This window comes from Podarcis liolepis (assembly GCF_965112155.1).
Source record: "Podarcis liolepis genome assembly, chromosome: 3".
NCBI classification, from domain to species: Eukaryota; Metazoa; Chordata; class Lepidosauria; order Squamata; family Lacertidae; genus Podarcis; species Podarcis liolepis.
In genome coordinates, this window is record NC_139557.1 from 38,552,687 (window position 1) to 38,568,786 (window position 16,100).

The 16,100-nt window shown below is 42.4% G+C and overlaps 1 protein-coding gene and 1 long non-coding RNA gene across 6 annotated transcripts in view; one reads left to right on the forward strand and one right to left on the reverse strand.

Annotated features, from left to right (window-relative positions):
- The window catches only part of ADGRB3 (adhesion G protein-coupled receptor B3), a 443,824-nt gene that overhangs the window by 425,783 nt on the left and 1,941 nt on the right, over positions 1 to 16,100 (forward strand). For 4 of the 5 annotated variants that reach the window (XM_083497330.1, XM_083497327.1, XM_083497326.1 and 1 more), the window contains 3 exons: positions 282 to 413; positions 4,775 to 4,810; positions 14,583 to 14,687. In XM_083497330.1, coding sequence (XP_083353456.1) covers positions 282 to 413; positions 4,775 to 4,810; positions 14,583 to 14,687 — 273 coding nt within the window. The remainder of the gene's footprint in view (positions 1 to 281; positions 414 to 4,774; positions 4,811 to 14,582; positions 14,688 to 16,100) is intronic. The other variant, XM_083497329.1, reaches the window with a different exon arrangement.
- Positions 1 to 16,100, reverse strand: part of LOC310704220 — a 113,352-nt gene that overhangs the window by 41,273 nt on the left and 55,979 nt on the right. The gene's annotated exons all lie outside the window — the stretch shown is intronic.

Genomic DNA, 16,100 nt, shown 5'->3' on the forward strand with positions numbered 1-16,100 from the left:
AACCTAGATACACTTTTCTTAATTTCGGCCCATTGTTCTTAATGAACAGCTTCTCAAGCAACAACCACCCTAATATATGCCTAATTAATTGGTATTTATTTACTTCTAATACCTCCCCCAGACTCAGAACAGTAGCTTATCCAACCTGGATGGCTTTTAAACTTACTTTTTACCTGTTGTAAAAAAAACTTTTTTATTTGTTTGTTTGTTTGTTCGTTGGGTATTATCTTGCCATTCAGCCTTTCACAAAACCCCCAGCTCTCACCTTTACTTTTTGACAGGGCTGGGGAACCTGTGAACTTTCGGATGTTGCTGAACTACAACTCCCATCATCCCTACCCATTGGCCACACCGGAGTCCAGCAAGCTTTAGAGATCCACAAGTTTCCCATCCCTCCCTTTGGAGATTACTCAGTATGCATTACTGCCACAGACTTATTCAGTCACCAGGTTTTGTTGGGGGAGGGGCAATGATCTCATCAACTATAATATGGGACATGAACCACCTATGTTTAGGTCCTGTGTTGATTCCAGGGAGAGAGTAGTAATAAATGAATGAATAAGTAATTGAGGGTCAGAGGGATTTAAATGTACTTGACTATAATTGGGTTTTGCTCATCGTTATTTGTCAAAGGGCACTTACTAGGAGACAATTTTGTATATGGTGATTGATCTCCATGTACGAAAAAAGCACATAGCAGGAAAGTATAATGTAGTATGTAGGGATACATGGTTCAGGTTGCATTTAAAGGTAAACCTACTTAATTTGCAATTTCCAAAACAATGCACCTACCCAAACAGCAATCCTTCAATATTTGGCCTTCTCTAAATTTTGCAGTGCCAGGTAATATGAATACAGATGCATATACCAACATAATGTGTGCATTATATTAGGGGGAATTGCTTTGCAAAAAAGTATGTATATTAGGAGAAATCCGAGTTAAAATGCAGGTAATACTTTATGAGAACTTTTTTTAAATTCACAAACTAGTGTGGAAATGTGGAGAACAGAACGTTAAAATGGGAAAAATGAGAAACTCAGAGAAACAAACATTGACAAATTCACCCAACCATTGCTGTCACAAAGAGCTGTCCAGTCAGATTATTTATCAAGTACAGCAAAAAAACCCGAAACAATAGGAAACACTCTTGGGTACATTTCAATCCTTACAGTACACAGAACATTTTTTAGTATGTGAAGCAGCCCTAAGACTATGTGCAGTTTCTCTCTTTGCTAATTGATATAACATTTTAGCCTGCTATTTTAATACATGACACTTATTTTTTAAGCTTGTCCGATTGCTTACTAGAACAATGGGTGGTTGTGAACGAGGTCAATGGAAAGTGTCAGCTTCGCTGTGCCACAGTCCAAGACCATTACGTACTGTGAAAACGATGGCATTCACAAACAATAGGTTATGAGTTGCACAGTTTATGCAAGATCCATTTCCTTTAGAAACAGAAGTCACCGAAAAGTATTTTAAGCGCATCGGTGCACAATATGAAAAGAGGTGCCAGATTCTTGAAGTGACAGATTGCCACCCCACCACCCCATACGCACATTTCACAAGTGACATTACGCAGAGTATATCAGAAATAGTGCAAAAAGGTTGGCTCCAACATCTCCCTGCATTGACCTGTTTGTCATTTGTTTTGTTCTTCCAGCACAATAGATATCTTACTTTCTTGGGAAAGTAGCATAACATCATAATAACATCAGATCATCATCATGATACCACATAACTTGGAGGAAGTAGTTCAGCATGTTAAAGTATTTCATATGCAAGTGCTCTATAAAGTTATTTGCTTTTTAAAAAAATGAAGCCTTGACTCTGGCACTGGAAAACAGCTGAATGCTATCACAGTCGTCGTTTCCTGGGACACTGTTTGGGAAAGAAATGGCTACCCCAATGGGCTTCCCATGGGGACAGCCATTTAGTTCTCTGTCCAATGACCCTATCAGTAAAACTGATGAAATGCCATCATTCTCCGCTGTATCCAAGGGCAGACGTGAGGCTTCAATTTGTGCAGAGCTTTCAGCTTTTTGATTGAGTAAAAAAGACCACCCCCCTAGCAGCCTGGCCATCTATAGTAAGATATACCCTACCTTTCATCTAAAAAGAATTGGACACACTCTATTTATTTTGAACTGAGTACTATGGAGTGAAATGGGTAATTATTAATTGAAGGAAATTTGATTTTGAACTGGATCCATCCACGTGGGTGCTCCGCTAACTACTTGGGTTTGAGGTAATCTGGAGGAGGGCTACAAACTGATTTATGAATTTATTTGAAGTAGACATTGTTATTACTGTTTTGATTTATGACCCACACTTCATGCTAATGTCTCAAGGCAGGTCACACCAATCTAAAATGCAATACTGAAAACAAATTGCAACCAAAAGTATAGGGTGAGTCCTAAGAAATATACATGTCAAGTGTCAAAGGGCAGGGTAAAGAGGAGCACCTTCAGGATATCATGAAAATATAAATTTATCAACTTTACCAGAAGCCTTAAGCAGACCCCTTAAGCAGGTGTTGTGTGGGCACTCAAGACTAATTGCCCAGTTATGTACTTACATATACAATGCCGCTGTATTTGTGTCACTCATTAGCAGAGAAACGGGGAGAGTGCAAAATGGATTCTAACCATTTCGTTTTTCATTTCCTGAAGTGCCGACTTCAGCAGACCACATCCATCCATTTTTTAATAACAGCTATCAAGCCAATGAGCAAAAACAAATTTACTGTCACCTGATGGTTTTCAAATGACAATTTTAACGACCTAATTACTTGTCGAATCATCTATTTTCTCTCTGTGGTCATAGAGGCAGATCTGCTGTATCTGACATTCTGATTTAAGAGGATATCCTAACCCCTATAAAATTACTGTTTTGTAAAACCACGTTTAAGGTTTCTTGTTTAAACCTTTGGCTTTTTATTTTTGTACTGTAAGTGTTCTAAGCAATATTTAAATAGCCTCTTTAGTTACTGGGGGGGGGAGAAACCTAATGCATTGCTTTTCAAATCATCTCTTTTCTATCATGAGGGCTGCAATCCTATACCCACTTTCCTGGGAATAAGCCCTACTGAACTCTGTGAACATTCTGTGCACATTCACTTAAAAGTAAACCCAAATGAAGTGGCTCACTACTGTGTAAACAGGCATAAGGTCATTCTGTAAGCTCTTAACTTTCTGGTTGCAAAATCAGTAGAAAATATAGCAGCACCTTAATTCTCTTTAAATTGCCTTCACTGAAATCAGTGGGGTTGCAAAAATGAAAGCACTTTTCGCAGTTGCCTTCTAACTGTCCCATTTCAGCTGGGATAGCCATGCTTTTCAGAGACTTTAGTGATCCCACTTTTCAAAAAGCAACTTTTTATTCATCGCCCCCCCCCCCAGCGCCTTTGGTATAAACTGAAGCAAAGCGTTATCACCACACTTAAATAGCCCTTTAAACAGTACATGCCTTTTTATGCCTTTTAGTTACAGTGATATAGAGCCAGACCTACCATTGAGCAAAGGGAGGCAATTGCCTTTGGTGGCAGATGCTGGTTGTTCTTCCTTAGACTACCACCCACCTCCATTTCCCTCTGTTGCAGGGTAGAAACATATAAGCTACATGGCATGTTATCTAGTGTAAGGTGGGATTAGTGTCCTGTAACTAACATAAATGAATTGTAGGGAATATATATATGCGCATCTGGAAGCAGATGGTTGTCTGCCCTTCTAGTGCCTGACACATTTAAATCTGGATTGTTTTGGGCCCACCATTGTCTACCAGAACACATCATTTTCCTGCCAGGCTCTACTCAAAATCCCACCCACCCACACAGAGGAATGTGCCTCCCCATTCCAGGAGTAGTTGCTTGGTGGTAGACCTCACTATGGATAATCTCGGTTGCCGTATTTGGGGCCAGGGAAGACTTTGTTTGCCGTATTTGGGGCCAGGGAGGACTAATTGCCCTCATCTGAAGGTTTTGCCTTCCTCATAGCAGTTGCCACAACTTTGATGGGTTAGACATTGGGTAAAGCCTTACTCATGTTCAGAGGAGAGGTTGTTAGCCTCTGTCTTCTGCTCCGAGGAAACGGAGTATCCTGTTAAGCAGATCCAGGAGGAGGTGCTTCTGTCCAGAAGCCCAGGAGGGGGCTACAGCCATAGTACTCCCCAGGTAGACACATAGGTCCTCCTCATCCCTGCATCGACTGCCATCCATCAACATCCAGCAAGTGGGCTGGCTGATATAGGATATACCCAATACCTAGGTCAAATCCCCTTACTTCTGTAATCAATAAAGTTGTGGCCTTATTTGATCCAAATGAATGTTGTCATGTGTGGTTCAATGATCTCACGTGAAGCGGCAGTTTCACAATGCTTTGGCACACAAGAAGATCATCAAGCTCATGGCAGATAGCTAGTGGCATCCTCAAATAATCTTAGCTTTAAAAAAAACAACCAATTTTTTATTATCATTTAAAAAACCCAGTTTAAGGAGGATCTCAGTTTTCACTTCTGTAGGTAACCAGTTACTATTGCAAATTTTGGAGCAGTATTTGTACAGAAGGATGGTGATTTAAAACAAAAACTGCAAGTTCACATGATGAGCTAGTGAAATCTGTTTGAAGATGAAACTGAAAAATATTTCATAAGGTGAATCTCTGTTGTCATGTTAATATTCAGTTAAGAAATGTGTGCCGTTTCTTAATGTGAAAACTTCAAATTAATATGCACTTGTGTCTTTTTGTTTTGTTTCCCTCACTCAATCCTTAATAGAGAAGAAAATCACGCTATTCTGACCTCGACTTTGAAGTAAGTTTTCTTGCATTATTTCAGCTGTATTTGATTTAAAGCAATGTGAATGTGAAGTGTTTATCTTAATAAATATTTTGACAGCTTTTATAGAGACAGCTTTTGCTAAACTTCATTTTTTGAAAGCTATGCTAGAGTTGTCTTTTCAATGTATCATAAATCTTCACTTTTTAAAAGTATTTCCAAAGCTCCACTTTCACAGTCCATTTGAACTTGGATGAATGGAACTCCCCCCCCCCATTTTAAATATCTATACAATATTCTGTGACTCCCTCCCTTCTTGAGGATTATGGCTTTCCCTGTGAGAGAAGAGGACTAGAGCTTATTTACATATGTTGATCTATTTAAACGTTTTGCACAGCGAGAGCCTCATTGCTGAATTTTGAGATTGAGCTGGATAAAAGAAACTCTAGCTAGCAGTCAGTGCAACCAGCCAGAACAGTTAAGAAGAAAAAGGTCATAAAGCTCTCTTGCATGCTGAGCTAGGCTGTTGTCAGCCAGACCAATGGCCAGATAGCATCACCCATTCCATATTTAACAATCTGGACTGAAGCCTGTATAGGTACTTCCAGAGAAATCTGTAACTCTGTGCTGTACACATGACAATATTCCCATGTCTTTATGGCCTCTGAAACTCTGGGGGTATGCTGTGAACATGCAGGGAGGCAATTGTACATAGTGAGTGGGAATCAGGCCTGCAACTGAATTAGGTAATGAGGCATGGAGAGAAATGAAACATACTTATATGAAGCTGCTGTCTACCTGGCTTGAGAGCAGTACATGTGAAAAGGATCTAGGAGTCTTGGTTGACCACAAACTTGACATGAGCCAAGAGTGTGACGCGGCAGCTAAAAAAGCCACTGCAATTCTGGGCTGCATCAATAGGAGTATAGCATCTAGATCAAGGGAAGTAATAGTGCCACTGTATTCTGCTCTGGTCAGACCTCACCTGGAGTACTGTGTCCAGTTCTGGGCACCACAGTTCAAGAAGGACACTGACAAACTGGAACGTGTCGAGAGGAGGGCAACCAAAATGGTCAAAGGCCTGGAAACGATGCCTTATGAGGAACGGCTAAGGGAGCTGGGTATGTTTAGCCTGGAGAAGAGGAGGTGAAGGGGTGATAGCCATGTTCAAATATATAAAAGGATGTCACATAGAGGAGGGAGAAAGGTTGTTTTCTGCTGCTCCAGAGAAGCGGACACGGAGCAATGGATCCAAACTACAAGAAAGAAGATTCCACCTAAACATTAGGAAGAACTTCCTGACAGTAAGAGCTGTTTGACAGTGGAATTTGCTGTCAAGGAGTGTGGTGGAGTCTCCTTCTTTGGAGGTCTTTAAGCAGAGGCTTGACAACCATATGTCAGGAGTGCTCTGATGGTGTTTCCTGCTTGGCAGGGGGTTGGACTCGATGGCCCTTGTGGTCTCTTCCAACTCTATGATTCTATGATTCTATGAAATCAGACCAGATCTCTGTGGTCACAGCCTTGCTATGAGAGCTTTTAACTGAAGATGCCATGACCTGTAGCTCCAGCTTTCTGTGTTCTGAGACACTGTCACTTATCATCTACTGTTCTAGATCTTCTAAGCACTTGATTTTGGAGTTTCAGGTCCATTTAGGTTATTATAAATTGGATATCTAAATATTAAAGCTGATTGTTTTTGGAAAGCCTGGGCTTGATGGAGATATGGGTGCTGTATAAAATCTCCACTGATTAAGATTATTTAATCCTAAACACATTTGTTATCCAGAGGGTCAGGCGGCGGGGGGGGGGGGGTAGAGTTCAAAGTCATTAATGAAATGTATAGGATTAGTACCTAACACTCTGATCATAACCCCACTACTTGAATATGAGTGCCACCCGTTTCAGTGGAAGATGCTTTCAAGAAATAATTTTAGAATTGAGCAGTGCCTCTGTATACTCAGAGCAGAATGTCCCTCGTCTATTCAGTGGAATATTAATGATTTGTGGAATCTTGGTTTATGCATAAGCTTCCTGTTCACGCAAGTTAACTATCTGATATAATTAATTATGTGTTCCTCCTGTGAAGCTGAAGCTTCACCATGTTTGCATAGCCAATATACACTTAGGACCACTTTATCATCGCCTGAGAAGCATGTAGTAACTGTAATTTGAAAAATAATCCATATTAATGTGAATGGGCGCAGAGCAGTATAAAGCACAAGATATGCTGTGAACAGCCTTCTTGCATTTGAGAGAAGAATCTGATTTACCATTAGCACATACCTGATAAAAATGCTATTAAAAGAAAAGCCTAATGTTTCGTGAACTGTTCCTTATAAAAAAAATACCTCTAATCTTAAAAGCCTGAATTGTCATAGGGACACAGAGCGCTCCCTAGATCAACTAGTCCAGGGGTTCCCAGACTGGCCCATGGACTACATCTGATCTGCAAGCTTCATTCAGGTGGTCTGCAGCATTATCCTCATTAAATAGTCTTATTAAATTTTAATTGTATTGTTATTGCTTCCTTACTGAAACTGTAATGCAATAAAACACAATGTAAGTTCTATAGAATGCAAACTGTAATACAATGAAATACAATATGATAATAATGGAAGCAATATATACAATTAAAAACCATACAGCATTTGTAGCACGGTGCACTGCAGTTGCTACAGTGGGAAGAAAAATCATTCAGTGGTCCACCAAGACCACCAGCAATTTTCAAGTGGTCCAGAAGGTAGAGGAAAGGTATTCAAACCATGGCACTAGTCCATCTAGTTCAGTACTGTCTACACGGACAGGCAGCAGTTCTCTAAAGTTTCAGACAGGAAGTCTCTCCCAGCCCTACCTGGAAATTCCATGGAATGAACCTGGTACCTTTCTGTATGCAAGGCAGGTGCTCTACCAATGAGCTTCAGCATTTCCCAGGTAGCATAATTAGGAAGCTGTTGTTAATTCAAAGGAGCATCATAGTATGACTATGAAGAACAGACAGTAATCTCAACCCACACCAATAACTGCAGTACAAGATTTTGATTGCAGAATGATTGTTTTCACTTGCAGAGTGAGGCTCCAGTCCTACCCCGTTTACCAGGGAGTAAGCTCTGCTGAATTCACTGGGATCTTCTTATGAATAGCTATGGTTAGGATTGCAGCTAAAACTTTCATATTACAAGCAGACAGACAGTGATTACCTCCCCTCCACCCAAAAAAATGATATTAACAACATAATGTCACATGTGATTAGTAATAATATATATGATTAGTTTTAAGAATGTGTCTGTAATGTATTGCTGAGCTTGAAATATCTAACCATTAGAAACCCTGCCTGGCCATGATTCATGTCAGTCAGCGCTTGTGCCCTTATAGCATTAGGTGCCACTTAAACAGCCACTGAACATCTATAAAGGAACCAAAGACAACTATCTTTTTTCCATATATATTTTTTCCTTTGGCTAGTGAATGCCTAGCAGCAGTAAGATCAATGAGTCACTGGTTCAGGAATTTGAATTCAACAGTTAAAAGTTCTCCCTGGCAACTGACAAAAGCTCTCCAGCTGCCTCAAAATCCAGGCTGCATACTTGCTGTAGGGCAAACTATTATAAAGCTGCTCAGGTTGCTGCTATCTTAGACCCACTGTATGTGTGTGGAAAAATGGCCAGGAAACTCTGTTGTCTCTGCAAGTGGGAGATCTAATAAAAGCAGAAATGCATATAAAGATCATTTACCCACACACTTTGATTTGCTTATTGCTGTCTTCCCACCGACCCCCCTTCAATCATCAGCCACACTAACTTAGCTTTGGGGTGGTCAGATTTTAAAAATGCCAGAGATTCTAACTCTGTAAGTGCTCTGAAGAAGGTAGACATTCTGCAGGTGCAGCTTCTCCTGACACAGTGGTGTAGTGAAGGGGAAAGTGGCACATGTGGAAGAATGCTGTGCCCTAGGAGTTCTTTAGAGGGAAGAAATTATGCCCCCTTCAGAATGTCATCACCTTAGAACATTAACTTCCATGGGGTGGGGGAGAAATTTGATTCAGTTCGCAATTGAAAGTGAATCCACTTTGCAGTTTCCAAACCAGCATGCGAACTGAAACCTGACCATAAAATCACATAGCTAGAAAAGACTCTAAGGGTCATCTAAGTCCAGCCACCTGCAATGCGTGAATCTCAACTACAGCATCCAAGACAGATGGCCATCCTTTGAAATTCACCCTTCTGCAGCTACATAAGGGGTACAAAAATGCATATTTTAGGGTAAAATGTGCATTAAAATGCATATATTCGTGAATGAAAATGTAAAATACATTATACTGGGGGAGCATAAATATTAGGGAATATAGGCTTTGCAAAAACATGTACATTAGACAAAACTGTGTACGCATCTGTATTATTAGGAGAACATTGCACTAAAATGCTGGAGAATTCTCGCGAGGGTTTTTTAAAGAATCATAAAGTGATGTGGAGAATAGAACTTAAAACTTGGGGGGGGGGGATGAAAAACAGAGAGAAACCAAACTTGACAGATTAGCCCGTCCCTACTTCCCACACTGCTGATTCAGAGTGCAAGGGAAAGAACGGCGGAGGAGAAGGCAGATACAAAAGTGTGAACCAGGATGAAACTGCGCTTGCTCTTACATAACGAAAAACAAGCTCAGGTCAAGGAAGTGGGGAGGAGAAGAACACTCAATGCAATTCTACTCTGTACTTCTTGAAAATGTAAGCCCATGTCAGGGGTGGGGAACCCTTTGCAGCCTGAGGGCCTTATTATCTCATGAGCAACCTTACCGGGGCCACATGCCAGTATAGGTTTGGACCAGAAGGAAAAGTAGGCAAGGCAACTGATTCCTACCTTTTGTAACAGTAGGTGACTTTCCACTCATGTAAAATTAAGAGGCTTGCACCTTCTCACACCCACGCCCTTTCATCCAAGTAAGCATAAGTGCAAAAGCATCTTCTTGTCACTTTCCACCAGCTTTTCAGGGGCAGACGTTAAGCTAACCAGCCTGTAACTTTCAGGTTCCGTCCTGGTTGCCTTTCTAAAAATTGGTGTTACCTTGGCACAGCTCCAGTCCTCAGGCATGGAAGCTGATCTGAGGAACAAGTTACACATCCTTGTTAGAAGATCATATTAGAGCTCTTAAAGAACTCTCAGGTAGCTGCCATCCAGAAACAGTGATTTGTCAGTTTCTATTTTGTCTGCTAGGCCTACATCTATCATCAACCCTATTTGCCTCAGTTTTTCAGACTCCCTTCCTGCAAAAACACTCAAAGAGGGTGCAGAACAGGGCTGGGACCTAGGGAGTGCCCAAGGGACCGGCTATAGATAGGCAAAGAGGGTTGTATTTGGCCCTTCAGCTAGCCATTCCTCATCTCTGGGCTTTACAACTGAGATGAGGAGGGGAGAATGAAATTAAGCCTGCTTGCCTCACCTCTTCATCCCCACACATAGATCATAGAATCATAGAGTTGGAATAGACCACAAGGGCCATCGAGTCCAACCCCCTGCCAAGCAGGAAACACCATCAGAGCACTCCTGACATATGGTTGTCAAGCCTCTGCTTAAAGACCTCCAAAGTAGGAGACTCCACCACACTCCTTGGCAGCAAATTCCACTGTCGAGCAGCTCTTACTGTCAGGAAGTTCTTCCTAATGTTTAGGTGGAATCTTCTTTCTTGTAGTTTGGATCCATTGCTCCGTGTCCACTTCTCTGGAGCAGCAGAAAACAACCTTTCTCCTTCCTCTATATGATATCCATTTATATATTTGAACATGGCTATCATATCACCCCTTAAGCTCCTCTTCTCCAGGCTAAACATGCCCAGCTCCCTTAGCCGTTCCTCATAAGGCATCATTTCCAGGCCTTTGACCATTTTGGTTGCCCTCCTCTGGGCACGTTCCAGTTTGTCAGTGTCCTTCTTGAACTGTGGTGCCCAGAACTGGACACAGTACTCCATATGTAGAAGATGAGCTCTTCTACACAGAATCCGTGCACGTGCAACATTGGAAGGCAAGCCCGTGGGTTCAATTGTTTTCCTCCAAGAACTGCAATTTGCACATGAAATGGAGAAAAGATGCAGGTTCAGTCTGCAGCATTTCAAGTTTGGACTCACAGGTCCTGATTATTCTGCATATTTTGGCTATGTGTCGTCATCCCCTGCCCCACCGCCCAAAAGATTTTTTTTGCAGGCATCCACTTAATGAATCTTCATACCGAGTAGGAAGCTATGACGCATTAACAACTAAATCAACCTACCTTAAAGGCAATTAAAACTTTTTTTAAAAAGTATATAAGGAGAAATTATATAATCACCACACTGAGCAAATACTGTGAGTCATAACTATGCCATTTAGAAAGTCAGATATTCAGCTTGGTTCTCTTTCTTCGAGAATTTTTCTCTATGGCAACTGATTTGAAGACATCCTTCCTATCACTGAAGAGAGCAGATTTCAGCATCTGATAAATACAGATGATGCCTTGCACGTCTAAAACATTCTGTTCTCCTTTATCTGTCATCCTGTTACATATTTTTAAATTGTCTGACAAAGTGATTGCAAGGATGTGTGTACATTTTGCCAAGCTCGCCAACTGTTGCTCCTCTTGTTGTTGAAGTGGGAGTACCACAGGTGCCCCTTCAGCATGGAGAGGCCCACATATACATATTGGCTGGATCCTAAGATGTTCAGGAAGCTTGCATAAAGGAAATTTCTCATACCTCCCACCCTTGAGAAGCCTCTCCAGTAGTTCAAGCGCCCCTCCTGAACAATGTGGGATGGAGCACAATGGAGGGCCAATGTGGGAGGTGGGAATCTCTCAAAATCAAGCTTTTGTTCTACATAAGTAAGTTCCCAAAAGGAAAGTTCTTTCTCTTTGCAGTCCCCCGCAGCCCATTCCACACTGTCTCTCCAGAGAGGTCTCTGCAGATTGCTATGCTCAATGCTTTCTTGTCAGAGCTTGTGCAGTGATGAGGCAAGAAGCCCAGTCCCACTCAGGCTTGAATCCATGTGCTATATGCAAATCATGCATGAGTAGGACTTGGGAGTAGATGAATCTGTTAATTTTGTTTTCTCTCAGCTTCTAGTTTTCCCAGTATTAAATTCAGTTCTCTACGTTTCCACAACAATGTGCAATTTTTAATTAAAAGAAAAAGCCTCATGAAAATGAACCAGCATTTTAGTGTGGATTTTTTATAATAAACTCTTTTCTTTATGCTGTTGTGGCTAATATTCACATTTTTGCAAGTAGTTCCTCCTAATATAGTGTATTTTTGTATGCTGTGTTCTAAAATATATGATTATGCACACTTTCCCCCACCATGTGCATTTTTGTACCTGCTGGTTGAAAAACCACAACACAAAATTTGGAGAAGTTAACATTTTGAAGAATAGTTGGCTTTGTCTTTCATTACACATATTGGTTTGAGAAGTGCAAATTAGGCAGTTCTCATTAAAATGCAAACAAAACTGAATTTTTCTTACAGCACAATCTTACCCACATTTACTCACAGAAAGACTCAGAATTCAGGAGAGAGCACTACTTCCTAATAAGTGAATTTAAGATTGTAGCCACTGTTCCTCAATCCTGTTATCTTTGGAAGTGGAACCAGTTATGTGTGTAGGGCCAAGTTTGCTACCTGGCATTACTAACAGTAAAATTATTACCTTGGAAACCCAGGAAATCACTTATGTGAGACTTCCTTCATAAATTTAGGTCTACTATCTCTTAGGAGAATTATGTTTTGCAAGAAGGATCTCACTGAATCCTGCAGAACCCCACAATTCTTTAGAGGTTAATTGGTTTATAATTGCTTGCTATGTTCTCATGCCCACATTGTGAATTATGTTGCCACCGCTTGAGGCATCAGAAATCTACTGGTAATCTCAGATTCAGATTTCTTCTGATAACCTTGAGCCTAAACTAATTTATTCTGGAGCAGGACTCAGATACAGACTTTGCCATGCTTTGAGTAGAGTAGACCCAGTGAAATCCATGGGTGCTGGCCATGATTATGCCCCATTTTTCTTAATGTGTGTACCCTAAGAATAATATAGATGCAGCCTAGGATAAGAGTGGTCTAGAGCAGTGTTTCCCAACCGGTGTTCCGCGGCACACTAGTGTGCCGTGGAACCTTGCCTTGTGTTCCGTGGAGGCGGGCGAGTCGGGCGGTGAGAGGCGGGGCGGCGGCGGCGAGCACACGCGGGGCGGTGAGCGAGCGAGCTCCCACATCCCATCGCCGCTCGCCACTGGGCCTGCCCCAGGAGGTGGGGTTGCGGGCATCACGCCCTTCCCCACGTGAGCGGGGAATCCCATCCGCCCCCACGTGAGCGGGGAATCCCATCTCAGCCCCCGCAAGAGCAGGGGAATCCCATCCGGCCACGCCTCCTGGCTGGCTGGAGGGGGTGTGGCTTGCCCTTTTTAGGGCCGGAGCGGAGGGGGCTCGCCCTCTCTTCTCCGGCTAGCCCCATCGCCGCTCGCTACATCCTATCGCCGCTCGGCGAGCACACGCGGGGCGGCGAGCGAGCGAGCTCCCACATCCAACGGCACCAAGCAGGGGCCCTTGGCCGTGCCGGTGCCCACCGTGCCCGCCTCCGCCCAGGAGGGCGGCAAGCAGCCACCGCCACCACCACCCCCGCCGCTGCCCGGCAACCGCGCCGCCGCCCCCGGCTCCCCGCGGCGGGTGATCGTGCAGGCTTCGACGGGCGAGCTGCGAGCTCGGCGGGCAGCGCCTCCGTCCGCAGCGCCCGCCTCGCGGCTCTCATTCCCTGCCCCTGCCAAAGCTCACTCAGCCAAGCCGCGCTCTCCTTCCTGCCTCGCTTTGCTGCCTCCTCCCCCCCCACCCCCAAAGCTTGGAGGTTCCCCGGCAAGGGGGAGGGGGGAAAAATGAAAACTTTCACTTTCGTGCGTCCCTCCCAGCGTGACGCTGCGCGCTGACGTCACGGGGCTGTAATGGTGGTGTGCCGCGAGATTTTTTTCATCAAACAAGTGTGCCTTTGCCCAAAAAAGGTTGGGAAACACTGGTCTAGAGGGGCACAATTAGCTTCCAAGCCTGAGGCTGCCAATCCCTCATCTATGAGACTTTGGGACCTTTAATGATCAACCTATTAAAAAACGAGTCTTCCCTGGGGTTGTGTTGATATTTTCAACACTTAAGGCTCAGCCACACTTTTTTTGTGTTGCATTTCTAGGCAAAGGTCTGGACTTTCTAGCCCCATGTCCAAGAAGGTGTGTGTATCCCAGCACTTTCCCTGGGGAAACTCGTGTTTTACTGCTGAAACACAACAAACAGCAATCAGGGTTTCTGTGGACTGCTGTTTGCTCCAATTCAGCAGTAAAATGGGTTTTCCTGGGGAAAGCACCAGGACAAAAAAAATGAACTGTTCAGACATGGACTAGGAAAGCCTGAACCTATATGTAGAAAGCATACAGCAAAGGTAAGTGTGGGTGAGCCCTTACTTTAAAAAACAAAACAAAAAACTGGCTTTAATTAGCAAGCAATGTAGCCTGTTCTTAGTGATAGCTGCTATATTCATAGCACATATGTGGGTAGCACAAAGGAATTGGGTAGTGGTTTGGGCAACTCAGTAAAGGGAATGAGAAAAGGCAACGCTCTGTATCTGGGAAGTATATTACAAAGATCAAATAGGAGACGGTGCAATTAATTTTGAGTTCATTGTGTCTATAGGAAAGAGACAGCCCAGCCCAGCCAAATTCAATTTGCTTTATTAAGTTGGATGAAATAATGGTTCTTTTAAAACTGTGCCATGATTCATTATAAAGTATTAAGCAATTATATTCTATTTCGCAGAAGGTCATGCATACGAGGAAGAGGCACATGGAATTGTTTCAGGAATTAAATCAGAAATTTCAGACACTAGACAGATTTCGAGATGTACCAAAATCAGGCAGTATGGTAAGTATACTGTTTTGTTTTGTTTTATTTTGCTATCCTCTTATGTACTTTTAATCTCTTACCATTTAAGAATTATTGAGAAAGTTGTGAATTTAAGGTAGGGTCATCTCAAAATGAGAACTACTTATTCTCTTTCAGTGAGAATTGCCTAATAAGTAGAAAGCTCTCTAGCAGCTAGAACAGGGATGGGAAACGTCAGGCTCAGGGGCCAGGTGTGTCTCTTTAGGCAGACCACCCCGTACTCCAAGCCATGCTCCCCACTGGCCCTCTTCCACTACTACTTGAGTACTTTTTCTAAGCTTGACTGTGTCCTTGAACTGTGTCCATGAACCTCTGGCTTCCTGCATGAAGAATGTGTATGTTTATGTCCAGGGGTGGGGGGAGCCCTCTGACTTTTATATGGCAAAAGTGTAGCTTACTGTACAAAGGTAAGAATTACATCCATTATTCTATCCATTTGTGTCTATGGCCCCATCCACAACTGGCACACCACCCTCAGAAATGAAATGCAGCCCTTGAGCTGGAAAAGGTTCCCCATTCCTGGGCTAGAGCCATGAGGGTGTGGAAAACAAGAGTTCAAATCCCCTGCTCAGCTGCAAATTTTACTGGAGAGTCTTGGACAAGCTTAAAGCACTTACTCAACTTTTAAGTGGGTGAGAGCAACTTCATGTACGGTGCCCTGAGTTTCTTGGGTCAAATGTGGGATACATAAATAATATCCAGTTCTTTCACTTCTGCCATGTTTCACTGTGACAGAAATTGAGAACTTGCATGGGAGACAGCCATGCAGTTGTTTGCATGGAGTACACAAAACCTCAAGGCGTTCCCTCTCCCATTACTCCTTTTCATACTTTTCAGGGACTTGCACTTCCCAGATGATTAAATGCACAAATAGTTTTAAAGGGCTGCAGCCTAAGTAACAGTAACATCAACTCCCAAATACATAAAAAAATCATTGCAATCAAATATTCGTATTATATGTTATTGGATGTAAAACAATTGCCTTAAGAATGAATATGTATTGAATATTCAACATTCACAGAAGACCATTTTTAAATAATTGTATATATTATTCCCTCATAAAATAGTTTAGAATTACAATTTGGAGTTATAACAAAAACATTAAATTGAACCTGAAATATGCCAAAGCCTTCCAACATCATATCTCTAGGCTGTTAATTTAAGACCAGCTGTAGTGATGTGCCTTTATGGTAGTGTTAAAATAAAGGTTCAATATATAAAAAATAAGCTGTATTTCAGGGTTTACTAGCAAGTGCTTTATTAGCTTCTGTGTAAACTTGAAAAGGACGTCGTGTTAGAAGAAAAATATTCAGGATTAGTAAGGCCCATTGTTTGTTTGCTTCTCTGATATGAGAGCTTCTTTAGAATGAGAAGCTCACACATTTAGTGCCA